At 41.4% G+C, this 16,278-nt stretch overlaps 1 protein-coding gene across 2 annotated transcripts; it reads left to right on the plus strand.

Annotated features, from left to right (window-relative positions):
* The first annotated feature begins 597 nt into the window (after positions 1 to 597).
* On the plus strand, positions 598 to 14,071 carry agtrap (angiotensin II receptor-associated protein). 2 transcript variants are annotated; one of them, XM_030421616.1, is made up of 5 exons: positions 598 to 763; positions 2,257 to 2,291; positions 2,458 to 2,566; positions 6,403 to 6,613; positions 10,005 to 10,607. In XM_030421616.1, the coding sequence occupies exons 1-5, from the start codon at positions 737 to 739 to the stop codon at positions 10,076 to 10,078; spliced, it is 456 nt and encodes a 151-aa protein (XP_030277476.1). In that variant the 5' UTR covers positions 598 to 736; the 3' UTR covers positions 10,079 to 10,607. The 2 variants fall into 2 exon arrangements, with proteins under 2 accessions (XP_030277476.1, XP_030277475.1); XM_030421615.1 differs by lacking the exon at positions 10,005 to 10,607 and adding an exon at positions 12,628 to 14,071 and having other exon boundaries at positions 608 to 763.
* The last annotated feature ends 2,207 nt before the right edge of the window (positions 14,072 to 16,278 follow it).

Genomic DNA, 16,278 nt, shown 5'->3' on the forward strand with positions numbered 1-16,278 from the left:
AACATTCCGTGCAACATATCTTCATGATAATTAGAAGTTTCAAAGGCTTGATCTTTCTTTCTTACTTTTATGTAAATTTCAGATGACGAAAAGCGACAAGGTTGACTTTTTTTTTTCTCTCCAGATTTTGACTGCATAGATAAACACATAAATAATTCAAAATATTGGTACATGTTATTGGTTAAAGTTTCTATCTGTCCCTCTAAAACCACCACACTGGCTCTGAAATTACGTGTTGAGTACAATATACAATACACAAATACACAAATATACATTTCTGCTGAAGCTTTTCAAGATAAATACAATCCCTCAAAATATTTATTTCTCGTCTGTAAGCCTGAAGGAAAAATCAAGCAGGCAGTTTTACTTTTATATCTTAAATGTCCCGGCATGCCACATTCCTGATAGTTCACAGTGATCCACTAAAGCGACACCACGCTCACTGAAAAGTGGAACTAAAATAATCACAAAACTGTGACCAGTGTTGACGCTCATGTGGTTTCTTCCCCCTGTACAACACTGGCTGGCAGGAGGGGGGGGGGAGGAGGGATGGGTGAGGAGGGGGAGAGTCACATGGGAAGCAGTCAGGCTGCTGTCACATGGTTCATGTTTGCAGGCTGAGCTGACTGGAGGAGGAGGAGTTCTGGTGAAAAGTTTGTGCAAGAGGAAACTTGAAGTCTTCTTTCATGTGGCCCCCTCAACAAGTTGAAGAGCAGCTCGCACCAAACAGCCTGCCATGGAAATCCCTGCCATCAATCTAAAGGTGAGTTGAGTGTTTGCTTAACTACGATGTTGAATGTGCTTTTTGTGCAGTGCCTAACAAAGACTGGTGTTTAATTATGTGATGATGTCAACTGGGTTGCTCAATTCTCCTCGGTAAATCCTCTGTGAGGCAACAACCTGCCTCAGCTTGAGCCACAGATCACGGGGAAGTAGTGAAATGTTGGTAATTTTGGGGGATTAAGCTCAATGTTTTTAAAGATGTATGACCTCCAAATATATGTTAAAGTAGATGTAGGATCGTAGGATGCACTGCCATGTTTTCAGTGATGGAGCATATTGCATAATTGTATGTTAGAAACACAAACATGGTGGTGAAAGATAGATTTGTGCACAGCTTCTGCAGCTTTCAGCAAAATATAAACAGTGAATTTAACACCATAAATGGGAAGAAAATTGCACTTGCATATTTTCTGAATCCTTCAATTGTTGTGTTTAATTGGTTTTGGCAGTGAAGCTGTCGGAGTTGAAGTAAACTGTAATTTGTGTGTCATGTTATAACCTTTAAAAAAAAGAAGGTTTTATTTAAATCACCCTTCTGTGCTGTTGTTTAAAGGTTACGAAGGTTCAGACGCAGCTCTTATTCAAAGCTCAGTAACTTTGACTAAAACATGTGACACTGCGAGTGAGCGAGGAGGCAGCATGATTCATAATTTGGGAACAAATATGTCAGACCAGTTATCTGTGGCGGCATGAAATCAATCATCCTGCTGCCGCTTCACATCACATGTTTTACATTTTGGTTCTGGAGTTTCTGGCTTTGATTCTCTTGAGCTCACGTAGATTGAATTAAAGCATCCAGAAGTTATTTTCAGCATCAATTTTGGTCATTCAAGGCATATTTTGGTCTAGAAAATGTTAGGAAATAGTGAAATTTGTCCAAGGACGCTGGTGCTTCTGGATGTTTTGGGGATTTTGGCTGATAAATGACTGATGGATTGTCTAAATCGTTGGTGATTATTTTTCCTACAAGTGACTAATCCTCCCAGCTGCAGACCGCAGGGAAAGTATTAAAATAATCCTTAAAAGTGCACTGGGTAGTTCCGGGGAAGGACATTTTAATCGGAGGAGAAAGATCTTTGCTGCCTGTTTTTTTTTTTTTTTTTTTTTTTTTTCTCCTTCTTCTTTTATGGCTGAACAAACTTAATAAACGAAATGTCTTTGTTTTCATGACTGAACAAACAAACTGAACTTTAAAGGACAACACAATTTCATGCTGTTTTACTTTGTTTATATGTGGCGGACCCTGCCACCTTTCCTAGCTTCAAACAGTGTTCCGGCACCTTATTTTCCTCTGAGAGCAGCTTGTTTATTCAGTCACAGAAGCAATAAATACTCTTGAGTTTGTATCATTACCTCATTAATATTGTAAATATGAAAAGTCTGGGTTTGAAATTCTTCTCCAAAACTGCGCACTGCCCCTTTTTGACACTCCTGTACTCCCTCTCAACACTCGTCTGTTATCCTCTCTCGCAGGCCATCGTCCTGGTGCACTGGCTGTTTACAATATGGTGAGTGCGAGCACAGGTTTTTCTCTTTTCACAAACCTGAGGAATTTCTCTCCTCTTCTGGCGCACAAACAGTCTCGCAGTCTCGGTTCGAGGCTTTGAGCTCCACATCCCGCGCTCGCACAGTCAAACCTAATGCTTTCAATGTGACTCTGTCTTGTGTGAACAGGGGCAGCATGGCGTGGCTGCCCTCCTCCTTCGCGTGGGGGAACTTCAGTGTTTTAGCTGTCGGCGTCTGGGCCATCGCGCAGAGGGACTCCATCGACGCCGTGCTCATGGTGAGTGTTTTTGCCTTGATTCCTTCATGCAGGCTGCGATCTCCACATCATGTGACGCGTACAGGAGTCTAACTATAGGCACAGCAACGCGTATCCGTGCTAACCTATTTGTCTGTGGAATCTAGGACAATCTGTGAGCGTCCCTTTGAGAAGCAGGCCTTCCCTTCATTCAGCACAGAGTACAGTAGCCGAGGCAGGACCGGTTACATAAAGGTGTTTTTACACTGGTCTGTGGCGCCAGACTTAATTTGGTTTTTAGATTAGTATAATGCACTTTATTTTTTAGGGGTATCTTCACCATTATCATCATCCTCTATCTCAGAGGTGGTGGCGGCTCCTTCACTGATGCTCGCTCATAACGTTCCAGAGGTGGCAAAAGTCCAGCACTTCTTTACTCAAGTAGAAGTGCAGATACTTGTGTAAATAAAAGACTTGTAGTGGAAGAACTGATTCAACTTCTTAACTCAAGTAAAAGTAATAGTACAGGCTCTGAAATGTACTCAGAGAATAAAAGTAAAAGTTCTCACTCTGATGGTTATTTCTACCGGCCGTTTCTGTGCAAAGCTCACTGAGGCTCACATCATTTTAGTATGATTCAAAGAGTGTTAAACTTAAAGGTAGAATCAGGAGGATTTGTCCGAGCTGTTCCTAAACGCACCACAAAGATAGTCTATTGTCCAGTCTCGTTCCCAGGACGTCAGATAGCCACATTCTGGGTTTGTAAAGTGTCTCGAGCAGCAACAAACGGAGAAAACAGGTAAATCCAGGCAGAGGGCTGCAGGTTTTCTGCAGATAAGACACACTAACACACCTTTTCTCTGTCTGTTTCCATCGCGTTATGTCTGCAGCGTGTGAAATGCACTGATATGTTGAAATCAGTCTTGTGATGATGGGAAGGCGGCGAGCAGTGACGCAAAATGAAAATCCATAATTCCCCTCAAGTGCATTGAAACTGAGGTAACGAGCCTGTTTGGAAAATGAAAGGAGAAGAAAGTACAGATATTTGTGTTCAAATGTAGGGAGGGAAAGTCAAAAATAAATAATCAAGTAATTTAAAGAAGTATTTGTACTTTGTTACGCTCCATCTACTTTAGCTTATAGGCTATCGTTCGCTTCTTCAGCCTGGCTGGGATCATCTCTCTGAGCTGGCAGAAAAAATATGGTCATTACATTATTATTCGGGTCAAAAGCTTTTTATGTGCAGGTCCTGACATGGCAAGATAATTTACTCTTTAACTAATTAACCTATAATTTACAAATCAACTTCGATCAGCACATTTCTCAGGTCATGCTGCTTCCCGCTGTGAACTTTTGACTTTTTGACCGCGCGTACAAAAGGAATGACTGATACAGTTTTCAGGAAAGAGATTTTCATCATGACGCAGGCCCCATTTTACTAAAGGCAACACCAAATAAAACGCTTCTCTTTTTGCTGTTTTTAAATTAATGGTCAGTATCAAGTTCAGAATAAACATGTCGAACATGTTTATGTGTCCCCAGAAAGCTTCTCCCTCTGATGTCAGCTGCTGATCACTGGCACCAAATTACAACAAATGGTTTGCTGACAGCGCTGTGGGGCGAGCAATCAGACAGAAAATAGTTTTTACAGAGTGTGGTGAGCTGTTGGAAAACATACAGCGGTGAGTCAGTCCATTTTGTGCCTGACTGATGAGTTAGCAGAAGCACTGAGCTCCGTCACGTCAGGAAGCCGCAGCCTCTCGGCTCTGCTGCAGGTCTGTACGCTGGTGATGCAGGAAGGAATTACAGGAATTTTTAAAGAAGTTTTCCAGTAACATTCCCGTGTAACTGAGGAATATGTGCAGAAGCAGGTGGAGTGAAGGCTGGTTTTTCAAACGTCTTGGGACAGTTATTATACAGACACATGTTGCACATACATGTTTCCCCTTTTACCTGTGGTGCTGTTTATCAATCAGATAGTTCTGCTGTGAGTTGCCGAGTTTTGGAGATATCAGCCTGCTCTTGTAATGTAATGGAACCCGGTTGTGGTGCTTAAGGTGTCAGAAAATACATATATAGGATGTCTCTTTCCAGGAATAACGAAGTGTTTACTCAAGATAACCCACTGACCTTGTTGTGAGCAGTTTCATGTTGGAGCTATTTTCTCTCCTGTGAACCGAATCACTGCACAGAAGGAAATGTCAGATAACGAAAAACCTGATAATCAACAAATTAATGGATATCTGACTCAATATTTATTCAACCTATGATATATACGTACATGTAAATATGTATGTGTGATTTACTTTTCATACTTTGGTACATTTCAGTAGATTTCGGGCGACTTTTACTTTTACTGAAGTCATGTTTTAACACAGTTTCACTTCATATGACTTGTGGGTACTTTTGATAGAACTGAGAAAATAGTTCCCGGTCAGTCTGCTCACAACAATGTTTTAGGATTGTCAAGTAACTTGGTGATGATTTCTGTAAAGAGACACGGCTCTGGAGTTTTTCAGATCTATTTTTTGCCCTCTGACCGTCTAGTTCAGATGTATTTGAGAGAAGATGGAGATGGATTAACAGCACTACAGGTGAGAGGGAGAATATGTTGCTCTTCATTTTGAATATTTGATTTATTTTAACCAGGATTCCTACAGGTCCTACTCCACATAGTTAAGAACTGGCAGGCTTCATGGGATGAATTAATTTAGACGTCTGTCAGAAGTCTGACTGTCAGTTTAAGCTAATAATCCACAGTCTGTCCGTCTGTCTTTGTGGAAGTGGCCCCAAAGTTGAGGGTCAAGGACAAAATCGTCAAGAAAAATAAAAAAAAACTGTCCAGCGTCTCTTTCAATGACAGTTTTGACAGTAATGGATTCAGACTGTCAGTGAAGTAACCACAGGGGAGCCTTCTACCTTCTGTACTCTGTGTCACTGTTGCTCTGATCCAGAGTCCCTCCGGAAAGACGGAGGTGACCAAACAAGAAAGTTTAAAGAATAAATAGATATATGTGTAATCATCATACATCTTCAAAGTCACAAGATCACAGAGATTGTCCTGTTCACGTGCTTTATCTTTTATTAAAACAGAGTTTCTACAGGTGTCTACACGTACAATTACTGCTTTCTACAAGCTTTTTAAACTGTTTGTAGGACAAATAATCTTTTTGCTAATTCGAGCATTGCAGAAAGATATAATGGTAAGTATGTGGTCCCGTGCAGAGGTGGGTTTAATGGAGGAATTTGGTATCTAGAGTTGAGTTGGGTTAATCTGCATCATGCGTCAGTGTCGGTATAAAGTGAAAAGAAACAAGGTTTAAAGATTCGTTACATTGGAAATGTTGGTGTTTACGCAGAAGGGCTTGACTCATTTTGACAAAAGATCAAATGTTTGCTGCAATTAAGACCCAACAAGTGCAAATATACAAGACTGTTTGATACATTTAAAGTCAGCTGTACTTCCCCTGAGGTGTCTGAAGTTAATTCACTGTACTTTTTTTACGACTCTGGCTTCTGGAGAATTATTTTGCATCCCAAAATATGACTTCGGCTGACCCAGATAACTTTCAGGCATTTGAGAGTTTTCTTAATTTGGTGTTTTCTAACTTATTTGCTACTAAACTGATTGCTTTTTTTTTTCGTTCTGACCTCCAGGCACCACTTACAGTTTTATCTCATTTCCCCTCACAAAGCTCTCTTTTCAGAATGGGAATGAGTTTGTTTTCCACACGCGTTTTTCGCCGCAAAGAAGAAGTTTCCCCGCGGCATAATTATCAGATGTTTTGGTACTATTAAGAGCGTGAAAAGCACTTTTCCTCGCTGACACATGCAGTTAAAGTACAAAAGTGTGACTGTTGTTGTTTTTTCTCCGGTAGTTTCTGATGGGGATGGTCGTGACGATATTGACCGACATTATCCATTTTGGGATCTATTACCCGATAAATGACTTCGCCACAGAATCACGGAGGGACGTGTTTCGCTTCAGCGCGGGGATGGCCATCCTCAGCCTGCTGCTCAAGCCGGTGTCCTGCTTCTTTGTCTACCAAATGTACCGCGAGCGAGGAGGAGATTACAACGTCAACTTTGGTAAGTGCTTCAAGATGAGTCGAGGACGGTAACATGAGGAGTTTACAGACTTGTGAGGAAGCGATCATGTGTGAGGTGTGATTCCACAAAGATTCTCGACGCTTCTCCTCAAATTTGTTGTGTTGTGTTAATCAGGTGTTTAATTTTCGTGCAACAGTTTTTACAAACACTGTGTGTTTTGTCAAGTTTGTGCTTTTTAGTAAGTTAATGAAATATATACATGAAAATATGTCCAAATGTAGGTTATCACTTGTATCCTCTGACTGACACGTGCCACACATATAAAAGTAGCATTAGCCTGAAGTGTGTGCACAGTTAAATAACAGAGAGAGAGCGATGTTTCAATGTAAACATGGAAACTTTACAACTTAATTTCCCAGACGAGGCGGAAAGTAGTTTTAGTCCTCAGCTAACTTGAGTAGATGTAAAATTATTCAAACTTGTAGACTTTCTGAAAGTTATTGGACCGTATAGTTTTTAATTATGACTGTGAAATGACTCAATTCTCAGTGGTTATGATGCTCAGAAATTTGTTCCCACAGTTTAATATCCCCCGTCTTTTGTAGGTAATTGAAACGGTCTTTTTGAGCGCTGGTGCGTCACGTAACGTTGCAATTACGCAGTTTGGTCACGATGTCCGATTGGCTTCAAAGCCCGGCCTGCCTCTCAGCATATAAAAGTAACGTTTGCCGAATATCTGTCTGCAATTTAATGAAAGTAAGTGATATTTCATCATAAAATGTAACGAATGCATTGTCCTGCCAAGGTCGGAAAGTTAGCAATCGTAAAAACTTAGTAGGCTGTGATTTTGTTTAGTCTACAAACTTTATTTTTTTTGGGCCTTTTATGGCTTTTTTGATACGATGGCTGGAGAGATGACAGGAGATGGGATGAAGGAGAAGGAGGGTGACATGCAGCGAAGGGCCGCAGGTCGGACTCGAACCCTCGGCCGCTGCAGCGACGACAAAGCCTCGGTGCATGGGGTGCGAGCTCTACTGAACTAACGGAGCTACCGGGGCGCTCTAGGCTGCAAACGTCTGATTACGCTTCGTCACCACATCTTGAGCAGAATCTGTACTGTCCACATCGAGGAATTGCCTCACCTCCACTGGCAAAATTAAATTCCCACTGTGGAAACCGATGCTGTTTGCAAGCACAATGTAATCCATGCACAAGTCAGTACGATCAGATCATTTCCCTTTGAGAAGCAGATGACACAGAAATTGACTCGTCACATAACAAAACACGTTTTCAGTGAGCGAGTATAATTTCAGAACCAGTGAGAAATGACCTAAATATGCGAGGTATCCTTCTTCCCACCGAAAAAAAAAAAAAAAAAGTTCCCGAGCCCTGAGTGTGACCAAAGCTGTGGGCACAGTGTGATGCATGTGTCCAGGGAGGCTTTGAGATTCCTCCCTGTGTTGTTTTATGCCGTTTGTCATGAAAGGCCCACCAAGTCGAGCGCACACTGTGAAGACTCCGTGCTAAACCGCTGGCAGATGATCCCGCAGTCAAACTCATTAGTTACAGTCACAAGACGTTTCAAATGCAGCAAAATATCTGAGCAGCGGTTCGGCCTGGCAAGGAAATCACTTCTCCACGAGTTGTTTATAACGGTTGTGTGCCGTCCTGGACTCGGCTTTAGGCTGCACGCAGGAACATATTAAACCCATGTGTGCTGAAAAAAAAAAAACTAATAATCTGCCGCGGTAAGAAAAAAATAGCGCGGGATTGATGTGAAAGATTTTGTGATGTTATTGACCGTCGAGTATCTCTCTCTCTCTCTCCTCGCGGGCCAACAAATGAAAAGTACTCTTCTTCCATTGACCGCTCAGGAGATCCTCGAGATGTGTTCTGTGATTAACCGTGTGTGGCCATTGATTTTTTTGTTTGTTTTTTGGGACTTCCCACTGAGCCGCGACGACCGCTGCACTCTTGAATTCTTAAAAGTGGTTACTGATGGCTTCATCTGTTTGGATTAACCAAAACTGGCGACGGAGTTTGATGGTTCGATGGCTTTTTGTTGCTGTTAAAAATAAACCGGGAGGAGGAGGCTGTGATGTATTATTAACTCCAACATCAGCAGCTAAAACAGTCATATTTTACGCTGCACACTGAGGGAAAATAATGACTTCTCCTACGTTGCCACCAACACTTGACATCACCTCTCCTGATTCGACTGTTTGGAGGAGGATGATTGAATACTGATGAATCTGCTCCCTCCGTGGGTTTTTTTTTTTTTTTTTCGCTTAAACGTCACACACACACAGCAGGCACATCCATTAGGCCGTGATTGGCTGCGTTCCTGACTGATGAATGCAGCTAAATGTTGGTTTCAGACAATGTGTGTTTTAATTGCAGTCTGATTGCGTGGCTGGCATTAACATGGTTCCCCGCTGCACAGAGCCCCTCGGTGAACCGGGCCTCAGGTGCATGTGAGTGAACTGTTGATTCGGGCATACAGGGGGAGCACACTGAATTCTGATTGGCGGTCGGGGTTGTGTATTTAGTTTTATTTTTACAATACAGTGATGCAGTTTTGCTAAACAACACCTCTCCTGATCTTTGTCCAATCATCGCTTCATCAACATCAAATCATCAAACTGCATGTAGTCAGATCTGTTGCACTACTATCAGTTGTGAGCTAGGATTTGAGTTTGTATATCTGTTTTAGGGTTGTCTTCCTCTCAGTCTTTTCAAAATAAAATACCGAAAATTAAGAGGAATGGATAAACCGTGTTAGCTTTCTAGGCTACCTACAGTGGAGATGTTTGCCACCAAGTTAGCTTGTCATTAGCTAACTACATTATTTTGTTGTCGTTATAAAGAGTTTGGTGACTCTTTACATTAGAGTTTAGGGTAACGTTAGCCATTTTATTTAGCGTTCACACTAACCTAAGCCCAGCCAAACTAATTACCCGAATCACAAATTTTGGCGTTTTCATATCAGCCTCCAAACGGCGTAGGAACAAAACAACAATCCAAAGTTTTTGCCCGCTATCAAACTTAGCTTTAATGCTAGCTAGCTACCCTGCAGTGTCGAGCATCATTACACGGCACGTGATCAGCTATCAGGTTTGTATCATCAGAGGTGTACCTGATATCACAGTGTTGCTGTTGTTCCAAGAGTATCTCAACTTCAAATTACCCGTCTGAAGCAAACTATCCTGTGATTACAGTTACTTAGTGTGCCACAGCCTACATTCCCCTGTCCTTTCCCGCATGTCATCATTTCTATCCTCACTGTCCTCCTTGCTGTCTGTCACACTCATGTCGTTTATCTTCTAAGTGAAACCTTGTGTTGTCTCGTGTTTCTCTGTTATGATCTGACCATTTGTCTCGTCCTCTTCTCTTCTCTTCTCTTCTCCACTGCTGACCTTTGACCTCTCAGACTTTGAGACCTCTGTGGACAGCCGATGCACCACGGACAGTGCTGACAGTGCCTTTATTGTCCGCCGCTATTGATTCCCGGCCTCTTCCTTCCTTTTTAAAATTTTTATTTTTTACCACCTCTCTTCTCCAATCATCCTCTCTTCCATCCTCTCCCACACAGGAAGTAAGAATACAAATCAGGCTGCAGGAACCATCTCTTGATATTGTTTCCTTGTTGATGTTTTGTGTCCATCTTTGTCTTTCGAGTTATTTTATATCTAATTTATCTGTCTGTTGTCTTCTCCCATTCCTGCATGACTCCCGGCATTCGTCAGTAAAGTGTGTTTGTATTCACGCCTGTTTTGTTTTTATACGGGCTCATATGATTCTGCAACTTTGCATCTATGTTTTATTCATACTTCTACTCTCCAGACGCCTCATTTGTGTTAGTGTATTCTGTTTGCATACATTTAAAGCAGCGCCGCATGATGGTGCACAATCTCAAGCCGGCCTAATTAAAGTCAAGATTAATGTTCGCTCGTAATAGACGATGAATGTGACCCGTTTGAAGTGCACGTTAAGATCAAGACGGGTTTTTATTGAAGTTACCGGAGCGACATGAAGCAGTTTTTCGAATGATTAATGTATTTTTATGCTTTTAAATAAAATAAAAATAATAAAGTCACGTTTTTTTTTTTTGGCACTGAAGGTAATGGCTTGTTTGATGAGCATTAATATGTGCATGTTTGTCACAGTAATAACACTCGGGGTGGTGCAGAGGTAAGAGTGTGCGGGTCTTTGAACTTCCAAAAAAACACGTTGTTGGTATTCTGGACGCAGCGGAGTCGGGGATGTTTGTTTGCGAGCATCACAGGGACTTCCTATCAGACTTCTCAGGTGGATTATACCTGTGTGCTGGCTTCATGGACTTCATTAAAACAAACAGTAAAGCATATTTACATGAAATATAAAGCACATAGCCAGGTTTTGAGTGGATTCCGTATTGTGGGAGATTTTTAAGGGGTCATTCTCGGATCATTGCCGGCTTTACCGTCATTTAGCCACATTACAAGCAGCGGATCAGATTAGTGGATGTAATTAGGTGAGTAATTCAGTGAAAGTAGTATCAGGGACGCTGGACTCAGTGCTGAGAGGTCAGCCTATAAAATAATGATCATATTAATTATAATGAGATAAGTAGAATTAACAGGTTAAAACCAGCAGCAATTGTTTTGGATTAATATACTGACATTCATGTTTTTTGTATGAATTTAAATGTCCAGGATGCCTCGTATCGAGGCCCAGGCGAAGGCTGCCGTCGGGGAATTATGACGACAGCTCTGCAGATTGTCTTCAGATTTAAAATGACTGGAGTTGCTGCTTGTAAGAATGAAAACGTTAACACATCTCCACCTTCCTGTGCACACGTGGGACAGTCACGTGTCTTTTTCAGTTAGCGTTAAGATCAAAGTTTGTGGTGCAATGTGACAATACGTCCAAAATTAGATTTACTGCTGGGGAACTTGGTACAGAATCTATATTTCAGCCTGCTTGACATTTTTAAGTTTTTTTTTTTTTGTTTTTTTTTGTTGCTCAAAATCAATCTTTGTTATCTTAAATTAATATTATCTATCATTTACAAGTAAAGAAACAGACCGCTGAATTCACAGCTGAAAACTGTAAAAAGACAATCAATGCTTGTATCAAATAGTTATTGATAAAACATGTACAACAATTTGAAAATGTTTTGCAATACAGCATTAAGCGAATCTGAACATCGACATATTATAACGTCATGCAGCCATAGTGACCGAGTCTACAGCAGCACGCAGAGGAAGAAGAAGAGAAATCCCCCCAGGCTCCCTTTGAAAATCCCTCAATTCTGTGAGTTGTTGAGTCAGGAGACACTTAAACCTTGTCAAATGCTGTCTATGCTGACAAATTCTCAATTATTTGGACCTTCTTGTAAATTCGGCAAATGCTATACAAGACTTTATTTCTTCCCCTTCATGAAAAACATTGTTGCTTCACAGAGGAGAGGAGCAAATATCACACGGGTCTGCCCGTTTGTCACTGTCAACAGAGGCTCTAGTCTGCAGTGTAGTTCATACACCCTGAATGATAAACCAGGGAATAGTTAAGTAATATCAGGTGTTGTGATCAAGAAAAGTAGACAATCAATCAATGGCAGGTTTCTATAATGCATGCAGCGCCCCTACTCTCCATGTCCATGTCACCACTCGACTTTATTTTAAATCTAATTTGCTGTTCTCTCGGCCCAGCGTCCATCAGAGCCAATGTGTGCTTTAAATACTGTGTGTTGGCACAGTTTCCAACAATCTATATTTATCCAGAGGGGGCCAGATGCTCAAGTCAAGATAACAAATCTGCCCGACTGTGTCATGAATCTGTGTGTGTGTGTGTGAGGAGAAATGAGTCCGAACCTTTAAGATCCAAGACAAAATAAGTCACATAGAAGCTTCTTTCCTTCTGCAAACAGTGTTAATATGTATATTGCAACGTCCTTGATTAGTCGCGGTGTTTCAGATATGATGATGAATAATACATTTGCATAGCAGGGGTTTTGTGTGCGAGCGCGTGTGTGTGTGCGTGTTGAAGACTTTGCGGCTTGTTTCCTGCAGGTTTCCCCTCCGTATCAAGAAACAGAGAAGCCTACCAGTCCATCGACCAGCAGGACGAGTCGACCAGCCCGGCGAACCCGTTCAACCAGGCCCAGGACGCCAAACAACCAGGTCGCACATACTGAGCGGACCAGGCGGTGAACAGTCGTGGTGTTTCTCCTCTGGGTTTTTTTTATTTTTTATTATGCTATGCAGCAGTTCGGTGCTGAGGGGCGATTCTCACAATGTATTCTTATGTTTTGTACAGTTGGTCTTTATTGGAACAAATTGAATACTTTTATTTTGGTAAATCATTAACGATGGAAAATGGCACAAATAAAAAAAAAAAAAGAACAACTTTAATTTTTTTCTTCAAAGGTGGTGATGTTATTTGCTGAGGTGGCACATCGCTGCTGAATAAATCCAGAGGAGGCCCGCCGCCTCCACGCTGCGCTCCTGTTGTTTTCTTGTTGTTTCTACGCCTGCTATTTTTAGTAGAGAGGTGTTGAATGAACTATTGTGTCTGCAGCAGTTTTGTAAGTTTACTTTTTTGTCCAAGTGTGTCATTTTTCTGTAAACTGTTACATTTCTTTGCCTGCAGTAATTATTTTCCAATTAGCCTTTGGTTGTAAGGTACAGCGGTTCTTGAAGCGCAGGACAGTTTTGTTGTTTTGTTTTTTTTGTTTTTTTTCTACTCAAGGGGACACAAATGATGATGATGATGATGATGATGATAATGATGATGATGATGATGTGCGATGCAGCTCAGTCGCCAGGTTAAAACGTCGGCCGGTAACTTTTCTGCAAAACACTGAAACATTCGCATTTGTGAGCGTCACATTGCCAAACCAGTGACAACCCTACATGCTGCGTTTCAACAGTTGTAAGAGTCGAACTACTGGATATTTTCAGACAGATTTGTGGCGACAAAAAAAGACAAGTGTTTTAAGCTAAAACATAATCTCTTTCTAACCCTAACCAAGTGAATTTTGCACCTAAACCCAACCAGAGCCTGAGCAGAACATAGAATAGAAAATTGAGCGTCCTTGTTGTGCAGAAACACACATTGCTAATATTAATCTGGCGACTGTGTTGCTCAACTACCTTGTGCCTTTTGTACTTTTGTACTTTATCAGCTAATAAGAGCTGTGAATGTTTTTACACTGAGTTGCAGACATGACGACCAGACTGAATTTAAAGGCGTTGCTCATCTTGTTCACCGCCCAGTGCAGCACACAGATCAGCACTGTTCATTTGATCTGTGCAAGAAAACATGAACAGCGCTAACGTGTCTTCAAAGTAGCTATGAAAAATACATAAAAACGTGACCAGAATGTTCTCATTTGAAGCCATTTTAAGTGTTTTATCGGTGTAGTTCTTGTTGTATGAGTGAACGGCCTGTCGACTGCCATGAAGACACTTTTGTAATAAAAACACGTTGGAATAAATCACAGATCACAAACTGTGCCGCCTCTGATCGCTGTTGAGTGTTTTAACACCACACATGTTGAATGAAGGGTTTTAAAACCGTCACATTTAACAGCTTCAGTGTGCAGATTACATAATAACAGTGATAACCGCTGAGTGTGATTGCATCATTTGGACTTTTCTTTTTATGGTCAGTTCTCTTTCGAAGGCATTTTAGGTTTGTGACTTCCTGTTTTGAAATGATGACCCACATGATGGAACAGAGATGTGGTGACCGTGTTGGTCACATGGAGATATCAAATAATCTCTGCTGCAGCGGCTCTTGAGTTGGATCGTGAGATTTGTTTATTTACCTCATGTAAATATACCTTAAAGGTGCAGTTCTACCAAAAAATGAGAACTCAGAAATGATCTACTCCCCCCTCGTGCTGATGGAAAGTCAGGTGAAGTTCGGTCCACAAAACATTTCTCTAGATAAGATTGGGCCTTTTTTAAAAAAAACAAAACAAACATAAAATGTCTGTACAGCTCATCTGGTGTAATCAAAGTCTCCACAAGTCCTGAAATCCCAAACTGATTTGAAAATAAGTTATATAGACTGTTTTTGAAAGGGAAAATCTTGCGTTGGCACACATCCCGTCAAGCTCCACTCTTAAAGGAGAACTTCGGTCGATTTAAACATGCAGCTTCATTGCTCAAGCTACCCTTGACTTGCCAGTACCGAAGACGCAAAAAATTTGGTCCAGCCATTACAGAGCTCCGTGAACGGAGACTTAGCCTTGACAGCTAACAGCATGGGGTCAGAACTTTACACTGTGTTTTAAGCGTCTTAACATGCTCCACATTTCACACCAAAAGTTATGCAACATCAGCAGACACCTTAGCACACAGCACTGTAGCGTGTATGACTCAAAATGAATAAAAAAGTAGTTAAAATAGTGTGTTTGTGCAAGGAGCTACTTACCTGTTTGTTGACATCGGCGTCTTCCGGTAGCTAGACCAAACTAGTCAATCCGTCGAGCATGCACTTACTCCCTCACTGGCGGAGACGGAAACGTAATCCAGCATTTTCGTGTTTATGTTCATAATGTACATGTCCATGTTACAGCCTGTCATGAGCCATGAGCCTTACAATAGCCTGTTAAGCCTGTTAAGTGCACACTCGGTGGATATGCTAGTTTGGTCTAGATACCGGAACACACGGATGTCAACAAACAGGTAAGTAGCTGATTGCACAAACACACTGTCTTAACTACTTTTTTATTCAGTTTGAGTCATACACGCTACAGTGCTGTGTGCTAAGGTGTCTGCTGATGTTGCATAACTTTTGGTGTGAGATGTGGAGCATGTTAAGACGCTTAAAACACAGTGTAAAGTTCTGACCCCATGCTGTTAGCGTTCAATGCTAAGTCTCCGTTCAAGGAGCTCTGTAATGGCTGGACCAAATTTGTTCGCGTCTTCGGTACTGGCAAGTCAAGGGTAGCTTGAGCAATGAAGCTGCATGTTTAAATTGACCTAAGTTCTCCTTTAAGTCGAGGGTGGTGCAAATTGCAAATAACGTCTTTGCAAATCATTCGAGGATCTCAGGACTTCTGGAAACTTGGATAACACAAGTCAAGCCGCGTGGAGCCATTTTATGTTTGTTTTCATCGACTTCAGCTGAAGAGAATGCTGCAACACTGGACGACAAAACTTTAGCGTACCACCTTTCCATCAGCATGCGGGTGACTAGATAACGACTGAATTTTCATTTTTGGGTGAACGTATCCTTTAATTTAGTGACTGAAACACACCAGCCTCAGCCCCCCAGAGTGAATCAATATCACTGCAATGACGTTCAGCTTTGTCTGCTAACCTGACAGAACATCACCCCAACGGACAAGAGGTCAGACGCTAACGGCACTGTGTTGCACTTGTCTTTGACGTTAGACAATCAATAAACATGTTTTTCCCCGCTGCTTGCAGATGGTAACGGACTGAAACACCTGCAGAAAGCAAACAACACTTTTTCTGTTTATAATGAAAAGGATTTTTTTTTTTTTGCCTCAGGGACACTGTAGGCATGAATCAGCAATTGAGAGGTTTTTAATTAAGCTAAATATGATTTATCACATCCCCAATCATATGTTATGGCGGAAAGATAATTGCACAGAGTTTAAATAAATTCAATTATCTTATCTCGTGCTGTTTCGTTCGATTTAAGGACAAGGCTGAAAAGGTGGGCGTATTCTAAAGTAAGGCGGC

The sequence above is a fragment of the Sparus aurata genome, chromosome 6 (genome assembly GCF_900880675.1).
Source record: "Sparus aurata chromosome 6, fSpaAur1.1, whole genome shotgun sequence".
Lineage (NCBI taxonomy): Eukaryota > Metazoa > Chordata > Actinopteri > Spariformes > Sparidae > Sparus > Sparus aurata.

Excerpts from the sequence above, each read along its gene's own strand:
- agtrap (XM_030421615.1), top strand. The coding sequence starts at position 737 with ATGGAAATCCCTGCCATCAATCTAAAG. Across the intron at positions 2,567-6,402 it reads CCATCGACGCCGTGCTCATG|TTTCTGATGGGGATGGTCGT; the intron begins GTGAGTGTTTTT and ends TTTCTCCGGTAG. Across the intron at positions 6,614-12,627 it reads AGATTACAACGTCAACTTTG|GTTTCCCCTCCGTATCAAGA; the intron begins GTAAGTGCTTCA and ends TGTTTCCTGCAG.